The sequence below is a fragment of the Herpailurus yagouaroundi genome, unplaced genomic scaffold (assembly GCF_014898765.1).
Source record: "Herpailurus yagouaroundi ecotype Mexico unplaced genomic scaffold, PumYag 162, whole genome shotgun sequence".
Lineage (NCBI taxonomy): Eukaryota > Metazoa > Chordata > Mammalia > Carnivora > Felidae > Herpailurus > Herpailurus yagouaroundi.
Window position 1 is genome coordinate 72485340 of NW_024412403.1, and position 27263 is coordinate 72512602.

General features: G+C 39.9%; 1 protein-coding gene across 3 annotated transcripts in view; it reads right to left on the minus strand.

Annotated features, from left to right (window-relative positions):
• Positions 1-26773, minus strand: part of TFRC (transferrin receptor) — a 34285-nt gene extending 7512 nt beyond the window's left edge. The window contains exons 1-14 of one of the 3 annotated variants that reach the window (XM_040484841.1): positions 26754-26773; positions 15864-15922; positions 15088-15298; positions 13672-13885; positions 12376-12525; positions 12098-12200; positions 10178-10291; positions 9153-9251; positions 8617-8756; positions 6101-6258; positions 5069-5188; positions 3643-3728; positions 2766-2829; positions 831-898 (exon numbers count right to left, since the gene is read on the minus strand). In XM_040484841.1, the coding sequence (XP_040340775.1) occupies positions 831-898; positions 2766-2829; positions 3643-3728; positions 5069-5188; positions 6101-6258; positions 8617-8756; positions 9153-9251; positions 10178-10291; positions 12098-12200; positions 12376-12525; positions 13672-13885; positions 15088-15298; positions 15864-15899 (1563 nt within the window). In that variant the 5' untranslated portion in view covers positions 15900-15922; positions 26754-26773. Of the gene's footprint in view, positions 1-830; positions 899-2765; positions 2830-3642; positions 3729-5068; positions 5189-6100; positions 6259-8616; positions 8757-9152; positions 9252-10177; positions 10292-12097; positions 12201-12375; positions 12526-13671; positions 13886-15087; positions 15299-15863; positions 15923-22768; positions 22858-26753 lie in introns of those variants that run through there. The other 2 variants (XM_040484840.1, XM_040484843.1) reach the window with 2 other exon arrangements.
• Positions 26774-27263: the final 490 nt, after the last annotated feature.

A 27263-nucleotide genomic window follows, 5' to 3' on the forward strand; every position in this document is an offset into this window, starting at 1 on the left:
TTCATCTGGCCTTCTTATTTAAGTATTAGGTATAGTTCATTAATTTTTTTAAATATTTATTTTTGAGAGAGAGACAGAGCTCGAGTGGGGGGAGGGGCAGAGAGAGGGAGACACAGAATCTGAAGCAGGCTCTAAGCTCTGAGCTGTCAGCACAGAGTCTGACGTGGGGCTCAAATTCATAAACTGTTAGATCACGACCTGAGCTGAAATCAGTCACTTAACCAACTGAGCCACCCAGGTGCCCCATATTTTTAATTTTTTAAAATTAAAGCCATACCCAACATGGGGCTTAAACTCACAATCCCTAGATCAAGGGTCACATGCTCTACCAACTGAGCCAGCTAGGCATTCTCAAGTTCATTTAAAGCTTCCATGCACCTGGGTGGCTCAGTCGGTTAAGCGTCCGACTTTGGCTCAGGTCATGATCTCACAGTCCATGAGTTCGAGCCCCGCGTCAGGCTCTGTGCTGGCAGCTCAGAGCCTGGAGCCTGCTTCAGAATCTGTGTCTCCCTCTCTCTCTGGCCCTCCCCCGTTCATGCTCTGTCTCTCTCTGTCTCAAAAATAAATAAACATTAAAAAAAAAAAATTTAAAGCTTCCTTAGCATTAGGACTCTGTAGACAACCCCCAGTGGGCAGTTTACCCTCACCTCACACAGTTCAATAGACTGAGAGCAAATAAGCTAAGAGCATGACCTAAATAATGCTACTATAGAATTTATTCTAAATTCCTGTACTTGGTTATTTATGATGATTGTTTAAACATCAATGCTTTTCACTTTATGTAAATGAGAAAATTAAGTTATAGATTTTGTAATTAGGTATACACTCACATCTTTCATCATCTTCTCAATAAGCGAATACAACAGTGGACTGGCAGAAACCTTGAAGTTGCTGGTACCTGCAAAGAGATTATTTAAACATTGCTTCTTCTCTAGTCAAGTGATTTTTTTTTATTTTTTTTTTTCAACGTTTATTTATTTTTGGGACAGAGAGAGACAGAGCATGAACGGGGGAGGGGCAGAGAGAGAGGGAGACACAGAATCGGAAACAGGCTCCAGGCTCTGGGCCATCAGCTCAGAGCCTGACGCGGGGCTCGAACTCACAGACGGCGAGATCGTGACCTGGCTGAAGTCGGACGCTTAACCGACTGCGCCACCCAGGCGCCCCTCTAGTCAAGTGATTTTTACATGGCTACTTCAACAACTAAAAGTACTTGACAAAAAAGGAAGACATTAACCTAGATCAGTGGCAAATATGACTATACTCTTTAAGAAGTAGACGAAGTGATTTAAGAGTCAAGTTCTTTAGTAAATGCTAACTCTAATTGACTGAAGATCTTACTCCTGAGTTTGCATATGTTAACGATCTGTTTCTTGGTACTTTTTCAGTTTACCTATCTTAGGGCAATTACCTGCTAGCTACTCTTGCTATATTCCATACATTCTGCTGTATAGGTAAGATGGCAATGACAACTCATCTAATAAAGGTTTAGTTCAATTTTTAAAAAATATTTTGAGACATTGCATGCATATGCGTGCACAAGTAGGGGAGGGACAGAGAGAGAGGGAGACAATTCCAAGCAGGCTCCAAGCTGACAGCACTGACAGCCTGACACAGGGCTCAATCCCATGAACCAGGAGACCATGACTTGAACCAAAGTCCAGAGTCAGACACCCAACTGACTGAGCTACCCAGGTGCCCCAAGGTTTAGATCAAATTCCTTCCTTTTTCTTTCAAATGAGATATTCTACTATTCTCAGTTCATCCACTGGCTACATCTGTACCTTTAATAACATTCAAACTCTTTCAGAACTAGTTTATCTGGTATTTCTATTTGTGATACCACAATCTAGCAAGATGTGAATTAGTCTATAGAAGCATCACTCTATATTGTACAGTTGAGGTCCTTCTGGTCTAAAATATAGTTCAGACTAGTGGTTCTCAGACTTTAGTTTATCGCAATCACCTGGAGTGCTTGTTAAACCATAGCCTGCTGGATTTATGTTCCAGTTTCTAAGTGGAAAAGTCTGGGTAGGGCCTGAAATTTTACACTGCTAACAGTTCCCAGGTGATCTTAATGCCGCTGATTGAGGACCACAATGAGAATGACTGCATTAGACAAGGCAATCTGCACCTATTTTATAATTTAATGGACTACTAAGAGAAAGCAAAGTTAGTCTTTTGATCAGGGAATGGACAATGTGAATTGTAAAAAAAAAAAAAAAAAAAAAAAAAAGACAAGTATTGCTTTAGAAAGCCTTCTCCTGGGGGCACCTGGGTGGCTCAGTCGGTTGAGCATCTGACCTCGGCTCAGGTCATGATCTCATGGTCCTCGAGTTCGAGCCCCGTGTTGGGCTCTGTGCTGACAGCTTGGAGCCTGGAGCCTGCTTCACATTCTGTGTCTCCCTCTCTCTAACCCTCCCCATCCATGCTCTGTCTCTGTCTCAAAAATAAACAAACATTTAAAAAAAAAAAAAAGAAAGCTTTCTTCTGGTTTGTTTCTTGGAGTTTTATTTTTTCCTTTGAGACAGAGAGCGCAAGCTCACAAGCAGCAGAAGGGCAGAGGGAGAGAGAATCTCAAGCAGGCTCTGCACAGCCAGTGTGGAGCCTGACTTGGGGCTTAAACTCAGAAACCATGAGATCATGACCTGAGCCGAAATCAAAAGTTGGACGCTTAATCAACTGAGCCACTCGCTTGCCCCAGCTTTCTTCTGTTTTGTAAATAGTTTATCTGAATTCATTAAGCTGATGAAAAGGATACTTACCAAGAACAGCTTTGTCCAGATTAATGTAAGTGAAAGCCTTTAAATGCAAGGAGGAAAGGTATCCCTAAAAGAGATGGAAAAATACTAAATGGACTAATATGTATTAACCTGTCACATAGAGTAGCTATTATTAGGGACTTCTTTTTAAATTTAGAGTCTATTAACACTAAATATACAAAGGCAAAAATGATATACAGTTGACTTCCCTAACGTGGGAGGTTAGGGATGATGACCACCCCCACTATGCACTTGAAAATCCACATGTAACTTCTGAACTCCTGAAAACTGTCCTACTAATAGCTTATTGTTGACCATAAGCCTTACTAATAACATAAATAGATAACACATATTTTGTATATGTATTACATATTGTACTTACAATAAAGTAACCTAGAGAAAAGAAAATGTTAAAAAAATCATAAGAGAAAATGCATTTATTTATTTTTTTTTCAACGTTTTTTATTTATTTTTGGGACAGAGAGAGACAGAGCATGAACGGGGGAGGGGCAGAGAGAGAGGGAGACACAGAATCGGAAACAGGCTCCAGGCTCTGAGCCATCAGCCCAGAGCCCGATGCGGGGCTCGAACTCACAGACCGCGAGATCGTGACCTGGTTGAAGTCGGACGCTTAACCGACTGCGCCACCCAGGCGCCCGAGAAAATGCATTTAGAGGGCCATTACTACACTTTTTTAAAGGACTAGTCTGCATTTATTAAAAAAAAAAAAAAATCCACTATAAGTGGACCTGCACAGTTCAAACCTGTTTTGTTCAGGATCAACTGTAATCAAATCTAAAAGTCTGGTTTCTGGAGGACAAATGAAGCCAAGGGCAAGTTCAGGTGCCCATTCTGGGTATGAGTGTTATACAAATAATACCTCTAGCCATTCAGTGGCACCAACAGCTCCGAAGTCTCCAGCACTCCAGCTGGCAAAGACAATGCTTCTGCTCGGTTTAAAGCCACCTAAAAGATAGCAAAAAAGTTAATTTTATCTTGGGAAAGGTTATAGGTAGGCAACTGACTTCAGAGGAAATCAGAAATTTCTAACTCAAGACAGCAGATTCAAAAATATTTCTTTCCCTTTTGAGGCCCCAGGTGAAAGAACAAAAAAAAAATAAGAATAAATTTTAAAGGTAATCTACAAAAAAAGAAGAAGAGAACATTTGCAAATAAGATTTCAAACACATAGTAGAAACCAGTTTTTACAGGAAGTCACTTTTGTTTCAACTCCATTCTTTGAGCCCCCCTAAAATTCTGCACCAAGAGATACTTGAAATCGCAGTGTAACTACAATGTGTCTCTTCTCTGAAAAGAATCTGCATAGAAGTCAGTCACTGAAAACATAGGGTTACTTTACAATTGTTACCAAACAGAGTAAATACTTACAAATTTAAGTTATGAAAAAGTTTACAGAGAAATTACATTAATGACAGCTCCCCTCCAAACCTCCCCTTTTCCTGGGTATGCATTTTTCTGTATTATGTACTTTTCCACAAAAGTTAATAAGCACTGCAACTTACCCACGGCCCAAGGATTCAAGAATGTGATAGGGGTTTGTATGTGTGTGTGGGTGTGTGTAGAGGAGTGGCAAATACCAAGGGAGAAAGGCTTGAAAGTGTTTATATATTATAAATATATAAAAACGTATCCAGTATTATGTCTATAAACATAACACATCAAGTTACATATTATAATTTTATACCAAAATTATAGAAACTTAGTACAGAGGTCTGCCACTGCTTGCTTTAAAATAGATTTCTTGGGGTGCCTGGGTGGCGCAGTCGGTTAAGCGTCCGACTTCAGCCAGGTCATGATCTCGGGGTCCGTGAGTTCGAGCCCCGCATCAGGCTCTGGGCTGATGGCTCAGAGCCTGGAGCCTGTTTCCGATTCTGTGTCTCCCTCTCTCTCTGCCCCTCCCCCGTTCATGCTCTGTCTCTCTCGGTCCCAAAAATAAATAAACGTTGAAGAAAAAAAAAATTAAAAAATAAAATAAAATAAAATAGATTTCTTAGGGACCACGCTAGATTAGCCATGTCATTCTGAATATGTCAGACTAAGAGCTAGGGTCCAGTACAACAATTTTTGAGTGTCTCATCAAAGTTGATTCCCAGTGCAAAGACACTGCATGGAAAGCTGTTTCAAAGTCAAAGGCAGATCCAACAAAAATGATCTGCTTTTGTGCTCAAACTCAGAGTCCAGCACAAGTGAACCACAATAATATGGGCCAAAGTGAGAAAGCATATAGTATTTAGAACTATATATAGCAAATAGATATTCAAGGGTCCTCACAATTTGTACTCTACCTTTTAAGACCATATCAGAGAGTATCCGTGCAAGTTCCAAGAGGAGAGCTGTTCCTACGCTAGACTTTGCAGCTCCAGGACCCCAGGCATCCCTCTGAGCCCCTACTACAACATAGCGATCTTTAAAAAAAAAAAAAAAAAAAAAAAAAAAGATAAATTACACAATCAGCTTTTAAACTGTTTTTAATACTGAGCTTTAAACTCTAGAATCAGCATGTTTATAAGAAGGATAAAAATGCAATATATGCATTAAGGATAAGAGAACCTTTCTTCATAGCTGACTTAGGACTCTAGGAATTAAAAATTTACATGACAATACTAATCTCTTTTTCCTTGTTAGTATTACTCTTTTCCACACTACCAGTTAAGTTTACTTATCGACTACTAATTTGTACTACTTAATTGTTTAATCAGCGACCAAGTCCAAGGGCTTTCCTTACTAAATGACATGACTCTTAGATTCTACTTAGATAGATTGTATTGACTACTTCTACTTAATTGGTTAATAAGCAACCAAAGTCCAAGGGCTTTCCTTACTAAATTACGTGACTATTAGATTCTACTTAAATAGATAGACTGCATATTTCAAGGACCAATCAATAAACCACAGCCCACATGCCCATTCATTATGTACTGGTTACAGCTGTTTCCATGCTACAACGTCAGCGTCAGCATAGTCAGCTAGTCAGAGTTAAATACGTAGTTGCAACAGAGACTGTATATCCTGCAAAGTGTTTATCTGCCCCCTTAAGAAGTAGTTTGCTTACTGATGACATATTCAATAACTTGAAAGAGATTCTCTAGTCACAGTGGTCAATTTTTGACAAATTAATTTCCTAGGGCCTTATTACCTCCCAATAAAACTGACACCTAAACAGTTCACTGTAGGACAGACCAGAGCACTCCACAAAACCAAGCCAAAGCCAGCCTTCCTGCACTCTCTCTTCTGGCCCCATTCTTATGAACTAGGAAAACAGAAACAAACTAACAAACAAAAGAAAAAAAACAAAACAAAAAACCAAGGGTCTTTACCAGGTTCTTCAAAACCTTTAATAACTCCAAACACGTTAAAAATTCTTATCTCTTTCAGCACGTTGTTCACAGTGAGCTTCACATTCCAGTTCCGTGAGGTTTCCAGCCTACAGGAGGAGTCTGTTTCCCAAGCAGAAGGACAGTCTCCTTCCATATTTCTAGAAGTAGAAAACAGACATTAGAGTTCTGATTATTATGGCTTCCCTCAGGTTTACAGAATCAATCTTCCTTACTCTCCAGTGAAGTTTTAGGCTAAGAGGACATATAAAGAAAACATATACAAAATTTACTCCCTGGTGGCTAACCATTTGTGTCTTACTCCGATCTGTAGGCAATCATCTGAAAATCATCAGTTATCTATCTCCTGGTTTAAACAATGTTTTAAAAAAATTTCTGTACCTATCCTCATCTGAAATGTGCCTTTCTGCCAGAGACACAGCTATCATTTACATGTGAAGTAGATACCAAGATGGACTCAGAATGAAGTTCTGACATAAAAACCCGTGAGTATATTCCCATGTTTCCTGACTCTTTACACTAACTAGTATACATTCTTTTTTTTTTTTTTTAATTTATTCTTGAGAGATAGAGACAGAACATGAGCAGGGGAGGGGCAGAGAGAGAGGAGGAGATGCAGAATCTGAAGCAGGCTCCAGGCTCTGAGCTGTCAGCACAGAGCCCGACGTGGGGCTCGAGCTCACGAACCGCGAGATCATAACCTGAGCTGAAGCCGGAACTTAACTGACTGAGCCACCCAGGCGCCCCTATACATTCTTATCATAATTATAAAAGAATATTTTCATGCTGCTGATAGTTACGTATCTTCCCCTGTCTAATTCCTCATGTTACCCAAACAATGACTGCTCTATTTACATAAATGTCAAAACATGATTACCCCACACTACACAAGGATAAGACAGGGAAGGGAGCTGGCTTCACAGGTTAGGGAAGACCTGTAGGTGGAGGTAAGAATGATCTGATTTGAAGTTTGGTATAAGTCAATAAAAAAATCACCACTTTTAAAATGCTTTATGAGATGCCTGGGTGGCTCAGTCGATTAAGCGTCCGACTCTTGATCTCTGCTCAGGTCATCTTATTGTTTGTGGGATGGAGCCCTATGTCGGCCTCTACGCTAATAGCATGGAGCCCACCTGGGATTCTCTCTCTCCCTCTCTCTCTGCCCCTCCCTGCGCATGAGCACTACTCTAAATAAGTAAATAAATTTAAAAAAAAAAATGCTCGTAGATAGCATGGTTAATAGTCACATGGTGTTACACATGTGTCCTTACATGTAAATGCTCTTCATTTGAAATCAGTCACCCTGCTAAGTAGATTATATTTTAGCTATCCAATTAAGTGAAAGAAACATGATCAGTGGGGTTAGAATAACTTGTTCTACATCACACAGAAAATCTAAGTGTCTGAGACCAGATCTACATTCTATACCAATACCAGGTGGGAAGTATGTCTAGATCAAGATAAAAACTAATGACATGTACTCTAATCAGACGGGGTTCTATTTTTAAAGACAGATACTAATACATTAGGGAGGATATCCAGGACTAATCATGACTGTAAAGCATCTGGAAACTGTCATGAGAACTGAAGATATTCCATTATAGACAAGAAAACTTGAACTGTTGTTGCTAAGAAGAAAATCTAGAACTAATCGGTGTTACAGGGAATAAGATTTCAGTTCAACATGAATTCTAACAGCTCTTTTCCAATAACTGAATAGGTTGCCAAGGGCAACAAAGTGCTTTACCTCAGGAAGTCCTCAAGGAGAAGCTATGCCAGGAATAGTACACAAGGAATTCACTGGGTAAATTGAACAAGGACTTGCAGAGTTTGTAAATCCAATGTCTAATTATTAATATCACTTTATGGAGGAAAAACTTCATGTTTATCTACACCAGCGTAAGAGCTATCCACCCCACGAGATGCCAAATATGGAAAACTACAGCCAATTATCTAAAATGCTATCAAATTGAGGAGACTTTTAAGCGTCTGACTCTTGATTTTGGCTCAGGTTATGATCTCATGGTTTGTGAGTTCAAACCCTACGTCATGTTTTGTGCTGACAGGGTGGAGCCTGCTTGGGATTCTCTATCTCTCCCTCTCTCTCTCTGCCCCTCCCCTGCTCATGCGCACTCTCTCTCTCAAGAACAAAGTAACCTTTTTTTTTTTTTTTTAATGTTTATTTAGTTTTTGAGAGAGACAGACAGAGTATGAGTGGTGGAGGGGCAGAGAGAGGGGGAGACACAGAATCAGAAGCAGGCTCCAGGCTCTGAGCTGTCAGCACAGAGCCCAACGCAGGGCTCCAACTCACAGACCCAGAGATCATAACCTGAGCCGAAGTCGGATGCTCAACTGACTGAGCCACCCAGGCACCCAACAAAATAACTTTAAAAAAATAATAATAATAAAATGTTATCAAATTAACTTAAGGAGATTATTATTCCTTTCTACTCATAAAACCAGTTTTCAAAAAAGACAATTTTCAAGTAAGAACTTACCCAAACAACTTTTCTGCAGTGGCTCTGGAGATTGTTTGGACAGGTATATTCGGCAATCCTGATGACTGCGATGGTGGAAACTGAGTATGATTGAAAGAAGGGAATCCAGGTGTATATGGGTCACCTGTTCCCAGATGGGCCTAGTTAAACAAAAAAGTAATGTGCTCTGTCAGACATTTATTCAAGAAATCCTTAGAAGATTCAGACTCAGTATGAGGGTATAGCCTACATTTAGTTTAGCAACTCAAACCATGAAGGTCTGAGTGGCTCTAAAATATGTGACTCTTGTTTTTATATGGCAACGGCATATGCCAAACCTCAATTCAAGACACTATTGAAAAGGTAATGTTAGCAATAATAACTAGGTCTCAAAGTCCCATAATCCATTTTCTTGTTACTGCTAAGACCCTCCCAGAAAAAAAAAAAAAAAAGAGTATTTAATAAGGAAGGCATGTTACACTTCTACTAATGCAGATGGAATCCAGCAACAATTTGTAGAACCCAAAAACCCATTTACGTAAGAAATAAGAACTCACATGTCCAAAGAATGGAATCTCTGCATTAGTAATGGGAAATTTAGCCTGGTCCATGTATATCAAGACACCAATTGCATTGAAGCTTTCAGCATTTGCAACCTAAAGAAAAACATGTAAAGGTCAGAAGTGAAGATGTAATCACAAAGTTAGAAGAACAGTGTTGGGCTTTATGCTAAGACAAAAGGTTACAGAGGACTGCACTGAAACTCCCAAATGTTGCAAATAGCTTACATGTTGAGAAAAAATACTTCCCTTAACTAACTCATTAAGAGAGTTTCAAAGATAAGAGAAATAATAAAAACCCATCTAACACAACCACTGTCTTTTAGTATGTTCCATTCTAGGCCCTTATTACGTAGGTTTGACTTTCAATTTTCTTTTTCAAAAAAGTTATATATATATATTCCATATATACATAAAATTTGGTTATATAGAACTTAACAAAGCACCTTAATTTAACAATGATTTAGCAATTCTATGTAACAACAGAATATTGTTATTTTAAATTTAAACTGCTTTCACTGAAGCATTTCTGATTACCTCATTGTCACCGAAAGACAATGACTACAGAATACTCCAAGTGGCTATGCCATAGTTCTGGAAGTATCCTACAGTTTAGATAATTAGAACTTATTTGATTTGTTGAATACTTTAATAAATTCAAGTTTAGGGGTGCCTAGGTGGCTCAGTAAGTTAAGCGTCCCACTTCGGCTCAGGTCATAATCTCCTAGTCCGTGAGTTCGAGCCCTGCACTGGGCTCTGTGCTGACAGCTTAGAGCCTGGAGCTGGCTTCTGATTCTGTGTCTCCCTCTCTCTCTCTGCTCCTCCCTGCTTGAGCTCTGTCTCTCTTTCTCTCAAAATTAAATAAACATTAAAAAATAAGTAAATATAAAATAAATTCAAGTATATTATTAGGTATGAGAGTTTAAGACTGATGGTTTCCAGAATGTGAAAAAAAAATAATCAATGATACCACTTAAAGGAAGAATAGTATGATACCAGTGTATTTAACAACTTATACTCACCTTTTCAGCAAAAGTGATTTTCCCTGCTCTAACAATCACTAAAGATCCATTCACAGGAGAGTTTAAATTCTCAAAGTCTTTTTTAGTGCCAAAATTAGCATGGACCAGTCTACCCTAGAATAAAAACATGAGATTTAATGAGCATTACAGTATTAGAACAGCCATAGAGTCTGAGAGAGGATAGTTTTACAGATCAAACCCAATAGAGAAAACAGAGATAAAAGGAGGCCAAAGCCTAAAAGGATGTAAGAATTCTAGTCAAACTAGTCAGTTATTAGGAGTGAATCAAGACTCTGGCCTCCTATAGTCACATCTTACATCATCACATGCTGCCTTGAATCTAATTTGCATTGCTCTTGACATTTAATCTCTTTTACATTGCTTCCAATATTGTGTGGGGAGAGAAAGTCTAACAGGATATGATAAACAAAGAGACATATACCAATATAAATACTGTAGGCTAGCCCTGGCTGCACCAATTACATAAAGTTCCTAACACTTGAATGCTAGATAATTGAGGACATACATTAAAATAGGTCTTAACGGAAAGTTCTGATAAGAAATCTGTATGAAAATTGTTAAACACTATCTATCACAATAAAGTGTCTTGCATAGATCAATTTTTAGATGTTTATAAAAGCTGTCTCATAATATTCCTAAACTATTAATAGAGCTATATAAACTGATCCTGACAACCAAATAACCTAAATATAGAAAGCTTGCAGGTGAACTAAAACCTTCAATGTTTCTGACAGAACAGTGTACCCGCCTCCAAACCCCTAGGTTATAGGTAGTCAGGGAAAGTGATATAGCACAGGTAAAACTTCATCTGGCTTGAAAGGCATCCAATAAATTGACCCCTGACATACTAACATTTGTTTTTTAACACCTGAAAAACCTAGGTAGATCTATCAACTGTTTTTTAAATTTCTGCAGTAGTTTGGCCATATTTGCCTAAATTAAAGATTCAAGCTAAGACTGGACTCCAGCCAAGATGGTTACTTATATTATATCTGTCCCCACATAAAGTGGAATCATTTTTTTATTTAAAAAAAAAATTTTTTTTTAAACATTTTTATTATTTATTTTTGAGACAGGGAGAGACACAGCATGAACAGGGGAGGGTCAGAGAGAGGGAGACACAGAATCTGAAACAGGCTCCAGGCTCTGAGCTGTCAGCACAGAGCCCGACGCAGGGCTTGAACTCACAGACCGTGAGATCATGACCTGAGCCGAAGTCGGCCACTTAACCGACTGAGCCACCCAGGCGCTCCCATAAAGTTAGATCTTGATACACGCATTCGCTCAACAAACACCATCTGTCAGGCACTGTCCAAGGCTCTATGACACAGCAGTACATGAAGCCAACCTCTAGCCCTGCATGTAGCTTTCATTCTAGTGTGGAAACAAATGAGTAATGTCAGGGGTGTTAAGTACCAGTAAGAAAAATAAAGCGGATAAAGGGAAGTGATTGGAGGAGGGCCATTTTTAACAAGATAATCAAGGAAGACTTCCCTAAGGAGGTAACACTGGAAAAGACACTTGCACAAAAGGAGGGAACAGACCATATTGGTAGTCAGGGGAAGAGTGGGCCCGCAGAAGGAAAGGGAGTTTTATAAAAGCCTTGAGGTGGAAGCATGCCTGCATTTGAGTGGTTTAGGAACACCGGGGAGGTTGGAGTGGCCAGCAGAGTGCAAGAGGAAGAGAGCAGTAGGATTACTTAGAGCCTTGCTGTCCTGAAAGAAGACCTAGGATTTTACTTTCACTGTGGCATAGGATGGCTGAGAATAAGAATATCTCACGATCAGTTACATTTTAAAAAATAAATTTATACCAAAATTCCTAAGAAAGGTAACGACAATGAGTTTCTGAGATCTTCAACAGGGAAGACCATCTCATGCACCGTTTCGCCTTACTTACAGTAACTGTCGCTGCTTTACTGTATGCCACATAGCCCTCTGGACTCTCCACCAGGTATACCATGCCACTGTTCGTGCCCACTATGGTCACTGAGTTTGAAGCACTGGCAAAAAAAGATTAAGTTAAAATGAAGCTGAAGCTAAGGACAGCCTTGGGAAAAAAATGGCTTTAGTACATTTAGCATCTGATTTGCATTATTTATTCTGAAAGTCTTTGCTGTATTAGCACACCTGAAAATAGCTACTTCTAGAAAATAAGTTTACCATCTTTCAACATACCTGCCTTTGACCTGAACCTTAACAAAATGTTCATCATGCCAGGCTTTGCTAAGTTGAAGCTCACGGAATCGGTTCTCAATGAAAAAGGCAAGGCTTTCATCTTTTTGAGATCCAGCCTCACGAGGGAAATATGAATTTTCATTCAGCTGCCTAGAGGAAAAAAAGTCACTGTTACATGAACTAAAATTTAATTTAAAATAAACAATGAACTCAAATATCAAGAAAATTGTTTTAAAATAACTCAATACTATTCATCATAGCTAAGTTAACTATGACCCCAAATTTCAAGGTTGACTAGAGACAAACTTAGAAGAAAAAAAACTATGCCCAATATTTAAAGGAATTTATGACTTCAGCTTTATCCAACCTCTGAATCCAATGTATAGTACTCCATCAAGAGCCCCATCTTAACACATATATGTGCTTAGGGTAATTTTAGGGGAAATGAGTAAGCAAAATCAAAGTATTACTGTTGGTGAACTCAAGATGTACAGCTTTAATTTTCACCTTTGAAGCAAAACTACTCCTTGTTCTGATCTCCTATGTCTCACTGTAAATATATATACATCATATTAGTTATTTGATTTTTGTTCGGTAGACTACACTCTTACGTTATCCATAATGCCTGGTATACGGTATATACAAAAGTATTCATTAGATGAAGTAAAAATGCCAAAATTCCTCATCTAAGACTAAGAGAATCATTGTACCACTGAAACTACTGGAAGCCAGCTAATAGGTAAACGACGAATACGTTCTTTACACAGGGTTATGTATGTGTCTAAGGAAGGTCTTCAAAATCGAAGGACAGAAACCTTAAGGACACTTCTAAGGCTATATGGATTAATGAGAACCAGAAGAAATCACGAATACTAGAGACATGATACATCTCTATATCAAGTCGGGCAGTCAAGTTAGTCCTGATCTAAAGAATAAAAAAGGCTACTGATGCCCTTGTTGATGGTAGCAAAACTCAGCGTGCCTTACAAGGGGTTGAGATGAAAATCAAAGCAAAGAAAGTCTGACAGCAGGCAACAAGCTTAAAAGACCAGATGACAAAAAGATCAAAGACCTCTGAATTTTTTAAAGAAAAAGGAGTGTCCTCACAAAAATTTTTTCCCCATCCAACAAGTTTGAATTCTTTACTAATTCTTTACCCTCCAGCTAAACACGGGAAGTCTCCCCTACTGTAAGAACTCTTTCCTCCAGACTGTCATGTTTGTTTTGTTTCACTGCTCTGAATAATCAGTATTTGTTAGGGACTGAGATTAAATTTGTGAAGTAGCTCAAGTTTACCTGATGGTGCTGGTGAACTCTGTGTTACTCAGCTTCTCTGACAGCATTGTTTTGAGGTCCGACCAAAATAAGTGAGAAGGTGCTTCAGGAAAGTACTCTTCTGTTTCTGAAGGTTCAGTTCCCTCTACCTCCAGAGACTCTGTTCCTGCTGGTCTCTCACATTCAGACTTTGCTTCTACACGTTTACAATAGCCCAAGTAGCCAATCATAAATCCTATGGATAAAAAGTTTCAGAACTGACAATATATTCCTATAGGAACTGTTAATATTTTCAGCTAAGCCTTGAAAATACTGGCTTTAATCAAATTGTAAGCAGTAGGAAAGTAAATAATGAATCTCAATTTTTTTATATTTTAAACCATTCAATCTAATAAATCATACAGTTGACTCTTGAACGATGCAGGGGTTAGGGGTGTATACCCCCACACAGTAGAAAATCTGCATGTAACTTTTGACTCTCCAAAAACGTTAACTACTAATAACCTACAGTTGACTGGAAGCCTTATGGTAACATAAAGAGTTGATTAACACATATTTGTATGTTATATATGTTATGTGCCATATTCTTACAATATCTGTCTTTTTCTTATCTTTTTCAGTATTTCTACACTACACAGTTGGTGTGCAAGTTTCTCAAATTGTCACAAATCTCCAAAAACTTTTCCAATATATTTATTGAGGGGCACCTGGGTGGCTCAGTCAGTCAAGCGTCCGACTCTTGGTTTCATCTCAGGTCATGATCTCACGGTTCGTGGGTTCAAGCCCTCCATCTGGCTCTGCGCTGGCAGTGCAGAGCCTGCTTGGGATTCTCTCTCTCCTCTCTTTGCCCTGCCCCCCACTCACTCTCGCTCTCTCTCAAAATAAATTAAATATATACATACGTATTTTAAAAAATCTGCATATAAGTGGACCCACACAGTTCAAGTCCATGTTGTTCAAGAGTCAACTTTATAGTAACTTTAAATACTTGCCTTTTAATTGTGTTGAAGTTTATTTATTTAAGTAATCTCTATACCCAACCTGGGGCTTGAACTCTTGGCCCCAAGATCAAGAGTCACATGCTCTACTGACTGAGCCAGCGAGGTGCCCCTAAATAGTTACCTTTTTAAAATATAGGTAACTTTTCTTCCCAGAAGCCTTCTTTAAATCCTTAGGCCAAGCTTCTATGCTACAGATATCCTGTGTGTATTTCTAGTATAACATTTGCACATTACAATGAAATGATTCATGTGTCTCTCTTCTTCCACCAGGCCAAACTCAAAGGCAGGCATAGAATCTTAGTCATTGTTGTTGTATTCCTAGTGCCTAGCATAATGGCACATAAAAGGGCACAAAATAAATGTTTGCTTGGCTGAATTAACAGATTTCCTGGAGTCACTCCCAAGGAACATTTAAGTTTTGAATAGCCACTCTTACCAATCAAGAAAAAGAGGATTATAGCGATAGTCCCATAGCAGATAAATCCATTAAACCTTTTTGGTTTCGTGACACTGGCACCATTATCCCTCATGTTATTGTCAACATTTTCTTCTTCATCTGCAGCTAGTTTCATCTCCACATGACTGTTGTCACCATCTACTTGCCGAGCCAGACTAAACCGGGTATAGGACAATGGTTCTCCACCAAACTGAGATTTGAAGAAAAGAGAGAAAGAAAGCATCATGAAAGAGAAGAAAGGGAAGAGGAACATTTACCAAAAGTTTGGTTAGGTACTATACTTAGTAGTGGACCATTACTATGACTTGCTATATATTCTTAAGGAAAAAGAAGTTCCTCTTTCAAAGCAACATTCTTCCTGATACCTAGTTCTGTCAATGGTAGATGGGGGCTAGATCACACACTGGCCTTTTTCATCTCATTCAGCCTTTTCATTCAGGGTTTCTGTTACATGTCTACTAACATATACATTTTGATCAGCTTTCTTTGTTCATCTTATCAATGTGGCTGTCCCCCTCCTACCATACTTGAAATACCCTGTATTTTCTTACAAGATTTCCCATAGTGAACTCCACACAAGACTGAAGATACCCTTTGTGGGAGGAGTTATATCGCCAAGCCACCACTTCAACATAAAAAAATACTTTATGATAGCTTTGAATATTACTTCACGCTTATTGGGTAAGAGCCATTCTTCTATATTTCATATTCTCACAAACTGGTGACAAGGAATAATAAAACTTAAAATATCTTACCAAGGTAGAGAATGCTGATCTGGCTTGATCCATCATTCTGAGCTGCCACACAAAAGAACCTAGTATTAAAACAGAAATTTAATACAAAATAGATACCATTGTACCAGTTATAAGAGGTTTTCATTACCACGCTAAATTATTATATATCAAGTTTACTTTTAAATATATTATCGCATTCCCAGAAAGGGTCTTTAATAAAGACATTTAGTTCATAGGAAAACTAAATTTAATATAATCCTTGATTAGATCCTGAGTTGAAGTGGGGTGGAGGTGAGAACAACTACAAAGGATATTATTGGGAAAAATAAGAAATCTGAATACAGACTACATAGTGGATAACCGTATTGTATCAGATTAGATCTGGAGAGTGTGATATATTCGATTTGATTATATTAATTTGGAGAGTGTGATGATTTATTCTGTTTTTGGAAAAGAATGCCCTTGTTCTTAGGAGATTAATGCTGAAGAATTTAAGAATTTAGTATTGGGGCACCTGGCTGGCTCCATTGGAAGAGCATGTAACTCTTGATCTCAGGGTCATGAGTTCAAGCCATATGTTGGGTGTAGAGATTACTAAAAAAAAAAATTGGAAAACTTAAAAAAAAAAAAAAAAAGGATGAAGTATCCTAACACTTATAACTTACTTTCAAATAGTTTAGTTTAAAAAAAATGGTCTGAAAAAAAAGGGGGTCTAAGAGGGGCACCTAGAGGCACGTAGGTGGCTCAGTCGGTTAAACATCCCACTCTGGATTTCATGAGTTTGAGCCCCACACTGGGTTCTGCACTCATGGTGCAAGCCTGCTTGGGATTCTCCCTCTCTGTCCCTCCCCTGCTCACTTCCTCTCTCAAAATAGACTAAAAATAAATTAATAAATTACTTTAAAAGCGTATAAGAAATTGGGGCGCCTGGGTGGCTCAGTCGGTTAAACGTCCGACATCGGCTCAGGTCATGATCTCACAGTTTGCGAGTTCGAGCCCCACATTGGGCTCTGTGCTGACAGCTCAGAGCCTGAAGCCTGCTTCGGATTCTGTGTCTCCTTCTCTCTCCGCCCCTGCCCCTGCTCATGCTTTGTCTCTGTATCTTAAAAAATGAATAAACGTTAAAAAAAATTTTTAAAAAAGTGTATAAGAAGTAAAGCAAATGTGGTAACTGTTAATAATTGATGAATCGGAATAAAGGGTACATGAATATGGATATATACTGTACTATTATTTCAAGTTCTCCTACCATGGTTCTACCTACCATGGTAGGTAAATTTAAGTAACTGAATTTAGTAGTCAAAGGGACAAATACAACAGACTAGCACCTGGGGGGAAAAAAAAACCCAAAGTAGAATTAAGTCAAGACTGGTCATGCTAAAAAGACCTGTAACAAACCATCTTCAATATAAAAGGAGAGAAAACATGATCCTTCTGATTAAAGGAACAGTTCTTACAAATGATTTGATAGATCTCTGATGCAAAACGAATAGACAAAAGAAAAACACACCATGCCGTTTTACACACAAAGAAGCCAACCATCTGAGATGTTCAGTGTCTTGTTCAAGGCTGAAAACTGATATTCCAAAAACTGAAGTTCAATGGGTTACTGAGTTATAAAAACTCTGTTCTCATCTCCAGAAATTTAAGAAATTAATCTTAACCTTCAAATCACTATGTTGTGTACCTAAAACTATATATTGTATGTCAACTATCCATAAATAAAAAAAAAAATAAAAATAAATAAATAAATGACAGCCATTTTATTATTTTTTAAAGATTTAAAAATTTTTTTATTTGAGAGAAAGAGAAAAGAAAGAGAGTGGGGGAGGGATAGAGGGAAGAGAGGGAGAGAGAGAATCCCAAACAGGGGAAGGTGCAGAGGGAAGACAGAGAGAATCCCAAGCAGGCTCCACACTCAGCACAGAGACACAGGGCTCAATCCCACGACCCTGGGATCAAGGCCTGAACCGAAATCAAGAGTTGGATGCTCAACCGACTGAGCCACCCAGGCACTGCTAAAAGATTTTTTTATTTTCAAATAATCTCTACACCCAACATGGGGCTTGAACTTACAACCCAGAGATCAAGAGTCACATGCTCTACCAACTGAGCCAGCCAGGCAACTTAACACCCATTTTAAAGGTGAAAAACACTTCTATAACCAACAGAGTTCTATGTTAAGTTAAAGCACTGGTATTTAGTGAAATCCAGATTTTCTAATTAATTTGATTTGAGTGCCTCTAAATGTTTTAAAGCGATATTATGTTGAGATATATAAAATGGTCATTTATTTCATACTATTTTAAGGCTTTTCCTACACTACAAGTACACTTAACAGAGCATTTAACATGCACATGTCACAAAGCAAACTGAGATATACACAGACTATAAAATAAAAGACATTACATAAGCTGGCATTAGAAAAGTCTCCTATCAAAACCTATTAACAACAACAAAAATTTAATCCCCAAGCTTTAACTACCAGAGCCAAGAAGCAAGATCATATTCTTAGAAGCAAAGTCTCTTGCCCTATCTGGTACAAAAAGTTTACCATTATCACTGCACCAGAACCCTACAAACCCAATCACTAGAACCAGAACTAGAAGACCCCACCCTGAACCAATTTTAATCACCCTTTTCTAGGAAAAACCAGTTTACAAGTTTAATGCTGATCTGAACCAGCCATTCCTCAAGGTTTCCAGTTTTAAATTAATTTTGAGATTAAAGTGACAACACTTTTAAATAAATGATCTAAATAAAGGATTTAAATAAATGATGAGATTGAGTTGATTGCAATTCTGCATAAACAGATATTAATAGAACATGTAATTATGATTTTGTATAATTAAAATCTAAGTACAGTTTTTACTGAGAACACCAGTATGTTATTTCTATTTCAATATCCAGACACAAAATGAAGACTATAACATAAAAGAAATCAAGTCAGAGGAAAAAATTGTGACTTAGGCAATTCCCATTTTAACTTCATAATTTAACCCCGCATCTATGAATAACACGGTAATTCTAGGATATCTACAAAAGTTACTCCTGAAGTTTTATATACAAAAAAATTGAGTCATTCTTTCAAAATGACTTCATAAATGATAAAGCTTTGTATTGAAAAGAACCCCTTACTGAATTTTCTTTGAACTGAAATCACTCTAATTTATGTACTCTAGAAGCATCAGAGAAACTTTTCCTACCAGTTATAATCACTGTCTATAAACAGTTCTGTTTATAGTTACATAGTTCTGTTAAAAGATGGCATCTAAAAGCCAAACATCTTTTATTACAGCTTATTTCACGATGTCACCACCATTGCTGATAATCCATAACAAGAGACAAACCAAACACCAACTGGATTTTTGTACATATTAGCACCTTGTGTATCTTTGGTGCTCTCAATGATAACTTGAAAACGTATTCAGTTTCTCACATTAATAATGAAAATTAAAGTAAACAAAACAGAGCCGTGTATGTTTTGAACATGAAATGGAAGGAGTAACTGAGTCTTTTTTTTTTCTTTCTGAAATGTCTTTTAATTGAGCCATGGGATGGAAGACAGGAGGCAGGCGAAGGTACAAGCTAGACTACAGTCCTAAACTTCTTCATAATTCAGTTCTAAACTTCTTTATAATTCCTATCATCTTATTCCTACTTTCTTCAAACGTGGCATTAATTTCTATTTAATTTTTTTAAATACAGTAAATACCTTGAGGTCTTAAGCTACTTTGGGGTGTCTTAAGACCAGGAGTCTGTACACAATACATACAGCTGAGGGTGGGGGGATCTTTGCACCAAAATACATGGTCATCTATGTATAACATACCCAAAACTGTTACTCCATTTTACCTGATATAAGAATGAGTCACTTGTTTATTACTGACAAGCCTACTTCCATTTGGAAAATGCGCCACAGCCTCAAGTCCTTGCAGCACACATGAAACAAAGTTCCTCTACTTGCTTTTAAGGCTCTCTGTTCTAGAGAACTTCACTACCTACTAAATGCTGCCCTCTACTATCTCCAAAATGAGACAGAATTCAGTCCCTGCCTCTACTAACATCCTTCCTTTGTTCTACTCATCCTTCCTTTCTTCTTGACTCAGCTCAGGGAACATCTTTATGAAGCCTTCTCTGATTGACTTCCCTACCCTATACTTGATAGGGAATATACAAAGAATAATTAACAAAGAAAGATATTTTCTCAACAGTATGGGGACATATTTAAATGTATGTAAAGTTCATTTCTCATATCATTTGGAAATTACATAAAAAAGAATACAATGAAAACCTTGCACTTGGAACTGGAATCATCTCCCATCTCTGCCACTACTCTGGTTTATTCTGGAATCACAGGACAAAGCATGGATAGTAGGGAGATTTTAAAAAGGAGAAAAACTTCAGGGGCGCCTGCGTGGCTCAGTCGGTTGAGCGTCCGACTTCAGCTCAGGTCATGATCTCACAGATCGTGAGTTCGAGCCCCGCGTGGGGCCCTGTGCTGACAGCATGGAGCCTGGAGCCTGCTTCGGATTCTGTGTCTCCCTCTCTCTCTGCCATAACCCACTCGCATTCTGTCTCTGTCTCTCTCAAAAATAAACATTAAAAAAAATTTTTTTTTTTTAAGTAGAAAAACTTCACGGGCACCTGGGTGGCTCAGTCGGTTAAGCATCCAACTCGGTTTTGGTTCAGGTCCTGATCTTATGGTTCATGAGTTCGAGTCCTGCATTGGGCTCTGTGATGACAGCATGGAATTCTCTCTCTCTCCCTCTCTCTCTGCCCCTCCCCTGCTCTCTCTCTCAAAATAAGTAAACAAACAAATTTTAAAAAAAGGTAGAAAAACTTAAAAGGTTACCTGGTGGGGCTCCAAGATCTTAAGCAATTGGTTATGGATACCTGTTTCACAAATTGTTTCCCTATGCATTTGCAGGAGAAATGAAAAGATGACATGAACCTACAAAACTTCTTCAGGGCCCCCAGGACACATATAATAATTGTGTCTACCCAGGATGGTCAAGCTCTTTCCTAGCTTTAAGGGTCTAAAATGAAACCCCATGGAGGAAAACAAGGAGAATCTTCATTTCTATTCAGCTTTCTGTAAAAAGATTGTCCAATTCAGTCTACCTGTACAGTGCTCATCTGAGACAGCAGACAAATGGCACATCCAGAGAAGGGTTCCAAAAGGCCTCAGAGGATCATTTTTAACTAGCTTTTGTTGTTGTCTGATTCAAGTTTCGCCGGGCACCTTGCTCCACTATAGTTAAGTACGTTATCAGAGGCAAATAACTGCCACAACCTAGGGCAGGGTTAGCGGAGTTGTTGTCTCTACCCAACAATCTTCAGTACAGGCTAAGTTCACAACCATTACTTCACAAAAACAGTCCATATTCTATCAAAGAAAAGTTAAAAGGTGCTATGCTGTAAGTCGATTTTTGGAAAATATTTCATATCGATGACAAAACGTTTTAAGTTCTAGATCTTGTGAAGTATACTAAATTTATGATAATCCAAAACAGAAAAAAGAAGAGCCAAGAAGTATTTTAAATAGACTAAACTTGAATTTTGCAGTAGACAACAACTTCTGGAAATCACCTTAAACGTCTTTGTCAGTAAGGTCAAACTCCCTAGCTCAGAGGCAACTGAATCAGCATCTAGTATTCCAACTCCTATCTAAGCCTGGAATAAAGATATCAGGTATCCATGTACTTTTGTAAGAGGACAACTACTTCCTACTTCAATCCTCTCACCCCACCCCCCAAAAAAGGGAGAAAGCAGAAACAATTAAGTTCCCTGCTTTACCCAAGGTCGCTACAAACAGAGGAAAAAATGTTAACCGAAAAAAGTCAAGTCACAAAATATTTCCTTACTCACCCTACCCACTACATTAGAAAGCTATCCACTAGAAAGTGACACAATGGGCGTCTAAGACATTTGTCAATATAGCAAGCCCTTTAACCATACTGCTAATTTCCTGAAAGGGAAAGCCAATTCTAATCTAAACAGCTTTCACTTGGCCTCTAGACCATAGCTTTCACAAAGTAGAAGTCTTATTTCTGAATCTCCCATCTTATAACAAGGAGAGCAATCGGAATATTCTTCGAGTCAGCACCTGCGGCATTCAAACAGCTTCTGCCTAGGGAAAACTGAGAACCCACACACAAAGCCAACGGCATCGCTGAAAGATCAGGTTGTGCCGGAGTTCAAACGCACGGCTTACAGAAGCTCACATCAAATTCCCAGGGCACACTCGTAACCGAGTGGAGGACAGCTCTGTCACTTTGAGCAGTGAGACCACGATCAGGGTAGGCGCCGAGAGAGCGTAGGGCTACAAGCTCAAGGTCACCCGCGCACCCCGACAGCAGTTCTTTGGGGAAACTTCCCGGAGTAGCCACGTGCTCCCAGCAGAGCCAGTCTACGCTGCGGCAGCGTGGCTCGCACTCCCGCGCCCGCGGCCTATGGCTGTCCCACGAGGTCCTGTATCTTTTAAGGACGAGCTAGTGAGGACAAGGGATCGGGGTGGCCTGAGGAACGGCCGGAAGCAGAATGGCGGGGCGCAGAGCGACAGCCGGGTACCCCTCATCCCGCCTTCAGTGCCTTAACGGAGAAACCATTCGCCGCCCGGCGACACGAGAAGGGCGCAGAAAGGCAGAGAAGGGCAGCCCTTCTCCGCACCGCGGCTCCACCTCGCTGCACCTGCAGCCCGCTCCCCGCGCCGCGGCGGCCCCTTCCAGTCCCGCACGCGGGCCCCGCTCCATCCCGCCCTCTCCTCCCGAAGTCTCCGCAAGCCTCCCCGCGCCCCCTGCGGTCCCCCAATGCAGCTGGACAGCACCAAGGGGGCCCGCACCGGAGACCGCTCGCACCCGCCCAGCAGGCTGAGGGGAGGCCAGGGAGGGTCGGCGAGATTCTAGCATCGGCGCGTCACTCACACAGTCTCCCCCTCCGGCCGCTACCGCCCGAGCCGCTACAGGTCAAAGCTGAGGCTCTGTGGGGGATGTACGCCCCCAACCGGCTGTTTATAACCTGGCCCCGCCCTCTTCCGACCCCCACAGGCTTTGCGTCACTTCCTGCCTCACGTACACCCCAGAGGTGCCCTGGAAATGGACTGCCTTGGGCGAGCCGTGAGCACGCACTGGGACAAGGGCGCTCGACTAGTGTGCGCGGAGGGGCGGGGAGGAGCGGGTTGGGGCGTGGTCGGAGAGAAAAGGCGCCAAGCCTGCAGGTGCCGGGAGGAGCCGTGGAACCAGCACTGGCTTCCTCCTCGCCGCCTTCCGCCGCGTCCCGGGCCGCAGCCTTGATACCCGGAGCCCTCCGTCTAACCTTGACCGACCTCCAGGCCTTGCAGTACAAAGGGTGATGGTGTTGGCGTTTACTTTTACATCTTGGATACTTAACACTGAAATAATTCCTTAAAGTGTATGCCCTAGTTGGAATATTAGGTAGCCAATAAAGACATATTGTGAGTATATATTTTGCAGCCTCAGAAGTGCTTAGGATAAGCAAAAAGGAAAAAGAATTAAAAGCAGAATGCAAGTTTGTATTTAGGATGTGTAAAAAATGCACGTGGACCAAGACAGGCACAGTGCTTTGCATAATGTTTAATGCATGAGGGAATGAAAAGGAAAGCAGAAACAAGTCATTTATTAGGGGGGCATAATTGTAGATGACCTTTAATGTTCACTGCCATTATTGTTATTATAAGGTTGTGCAATAGGGTGCAAAATAGGGTTCTTGTCACTTTTTAAACTCTTTCCAACAATCACACCCGCTCCCCGCCTCTAGTCGGTCCAGGCAAGAAGATTGGACAAGTTTACAAACAGGTACAAAGCGAGAAAACGGGCAGGGCCATAAAAGGGTCATAGATAAAGCGCTTTCCAGGTCCGAGCCCTGAGGGACAATGAACAATCCTTTAAAATGCAAATCCGTTTCCTGGCTTGGGCTCCGGCTCTTCCCCCAATTCTGCGCTAAATTTCAGGAAGTACCACGAGGTTTGCGCACCGCCCCCTTCCCTTTGCCCCCCGTTCTTTAAAATCTCGCCCCAGGGAGGAATGTTTTTAAATCTTATAAGCAGAAACATAGCTGCATTTTAGAGGGTCTACGCAGGAAAAAGTGAAATCGAGGAATGGGACGGATAGGAATTAGCTGTGGAGGGGCCGCCTTGAAATTCCGACAATGGGCCGGCTGAGTCCCTTCTCCCTTTCCTTGCCCTGTGGGATCTTAACAAACATGGCTAGAATCGAGGTGAAAATCTTACAGCCACATGGACAAACGGGCTAAGGAGACCAAGGTTAGGAGGAACCTACGAAAATCCAAATTAAAAATTTTACATTCACTGGTACAGCAACTGTGGAAAACAGTATGGAGTTTCCTCAAAATTTAAAAATAGAACTACCCTGGGGCCAGTAATAGCACTGCTGGTGGTTACCACACACACACACACACACACACACAAAATCAAAGGGATACATGCACCTCTATTTTATATAGCCAAACTATGCAAGGAGTTCAAGCGTCCATCCATAGATGAATGGATAAAGAAGACGTGGTGTACAGATAAAATGGAATATTATTTGGCCATAAAAAATAATAAAATCTTGCTATTTGCAATGACATGGATATAGCTAGAGATGATAATGCTAAGCAAAATAAGTCAAAGAAAGACAAATACCATCTGACCTCACTCATATGTGGAATTTAAGAAATAAAATGAATGAGAAAAGAAAAAAAAAGACAAACCAAGAAACAGACTCTTAACTATAGAGAACAAACTAATGGTGACCAAAGGGGAGTCAGAGGGGGGATGGGAGAAATAGGGAATGGGAATTAAAAAGTACACTTACCATAATGAAAAAAAAATTTTTTAAAGGTAACCTGAAAGAATTTACAGTCACTAAAATGAAACAACCAAGAGGACACCACTTTAAACAGTATGTCAATTATATTTTTAATTTCATATCTTTTATTAGCAACAATGGACACTATGGAATTAAATTCCCTTTACTACCCCTTTCTCCCTAGAAGCTTTGCAGGCTCTCCCTCCTCTGCAATTTCAAGTAGATGAATATAAATTTGTCTTGCTTTGTTGCAGAATCTATACCCACTGAGAGGCAAGTTTGCTTTGTTTGGTATTCCATACAAATGGTCCAACATCTTATTTTTTTAATCTGATTTTCATTGTTGTCATTGTGGTTGCCATTATTACACAACATTAGCTCCCACTTCTGGAGACCCAATAATTTGGATGCTTTCAATGACATCAGCTTTTCATCATCTTTATTTAAACTATCTGGCCTAACTGAAATGGCTATTATTCAAGGTCCAATCTTCTTCAGACGTAAGAGACCTTAGAACTGAAATTCTTGCAGTTTGGGGAAAGGAAAATTTTTTCCTCCATCCTGGACAATTGCGGCTTATATGCCATGCTGAGCTAAGGAATGGGAGACGGGCCTGGGGCTTTAAATGGGAAGAGGATATTTCACAGGACTATAAGAAGAGCAGGTGTTAGGTAATTAAATGTTTGCCCTGCCATACAGATGGGTCATTCAGACAAAATTCATCTCTCTTAGTCATGCTTACTGAAAATGGGATTAAAATACCTGCCTTGCAGAGTTTCTGTGTGTTTAAATGAGATACGGCAGGCGCAAGCTCCTAAAAACACACAGTAAACTGGCACATGATAGACTTTGGTCAGCGTTGGTGGGTCAGCCTGGGTGGGATGGAGCAGAGTCAGGCAGAAAAGTAACATGGAAGATGTCTGCAGACTAGTGTAGGATTTTAGGTCAATGAAGAGGAAGAAATGAGGCTTTCAGCCTAGGAGAATGATTTGCGCAAAGATTCTGAAGTGACAAGGAGCCTGTGGCATGCCAATGTTAAAAGACCCTAGTCTACAGAAATACCTGACAGCCACATCAGGGGAATTACTGGTGGAGAAAAGGGTACAGGAGTCATCAGCTATAAAATTCTCTCCCTCTCCCTTTTTTCTTCACCTGGAGATGAAAGCAGAAGTCTTGCTATTTGGTGAAGAAATTGCAGGAAAAAAACAAGCCAGAAAAGCCACTGACATAGTGAAAAGGCATCCCAGCCTAGAAGTCAGCAACTGGTCTCAGAGCTGTTACCGATTGTGGTGTAGAAACATGGGTTTAATGGCTCCATGTATCAGTTTCCCCATTGGCCACATGGAGATAACACCCTTTTATTTCCTTCGCCAGTGAATTAAAAAGTAGGAAAGTTCCTTAAACCACACGGTTATACAGATATAATGTGCAGCTAGTTCAGAGCCCAAGCCACTTGAGAAAATGTGGCCAGAGTGGGGAAAAGCCTGGAAATGGGAAAGTTCTAAGCAACTATTACTTAAGAAAAGGAAAGTTGTCTTTAACGGCTTTCAATATCCTGATTACAGGAAAAAAAAGACTCATTGGTAATGGCTGAGAAGAAAAGGTAATTAATTGCCATTATTATTAACATTTACTGTAGTAGTGTTGTGTGTCAGGCAAAGACTCATAAGCAGATATGAAGCAAATCTATACCTCTGAAAAGACAGGGGACACAGAAGACAAATGGGGAAACAGAATTTATACTTAAAAGACAGATAACAAGGATGCAAATGTTAAATACAAGCAAAAATAAAAGCAACCTGGGGTCTATGACAGCGAAATGTCCAGATCTGAAAAGATACATAAGGCTTTGATGTGCCCACTAGGACATACCTGTAGTTCTCTAAATCCTGCTCCAAATTATATGCCTATGTAGATTCTAGTTAATCTTTCTGTTTAACTGTTTTTAATAACCTATTTTTAACAGAAATGTACAATTGCATGTAGACACATTCTCCTCTCTAACTCAGGCACAGATGCAGTAAGAGGGAATTTTGGCTGCTTGTCCCATAAGATCAAAGTCAAAATGTACACCTCTTACCTTAGTTATAGACCATGAACCTAGGAAGAAAAAAAAAAAAAAAGGTGAGTAGAGGAGGGGGAAAGTCATCATAAACCCAAAGGTACAAGAGGATGCAAATTGGAGGTGGGAGGTTCTTCGTTTTAGTACTTTGTTCCTTACATTTAAAAACATTAATCTTAGGGCGCCTGGGTGGCGCAGTCGGTTAAGCGTCCAGCTTCAGCCAGGTCACGATCTCACAGTCCGTGAGTTCGAGCCCCGCGTCAGGCTCAGAGCCTGGAGCCTGTTTCCGATTCTGTGTCTCCCTCTCTCTCTGCCCCTCCCCTGTTCATGCTCCGTCTCTCTCTGTCCCAAAAATAAATAAACGTTGAAAAAAAAATTTTTTTTTAAATAAATAAATAAAAACATTAATCTTTTTGGGGGAACCTGGGTGGCTCAGTCAGTTGAGTGTTGGACTTTGGCTCAGATCATGATCTCACAGCTTGTGAGCTCAAGCCCGCATCAGGCTCGCTGCTATCAGCACAGAGCCTG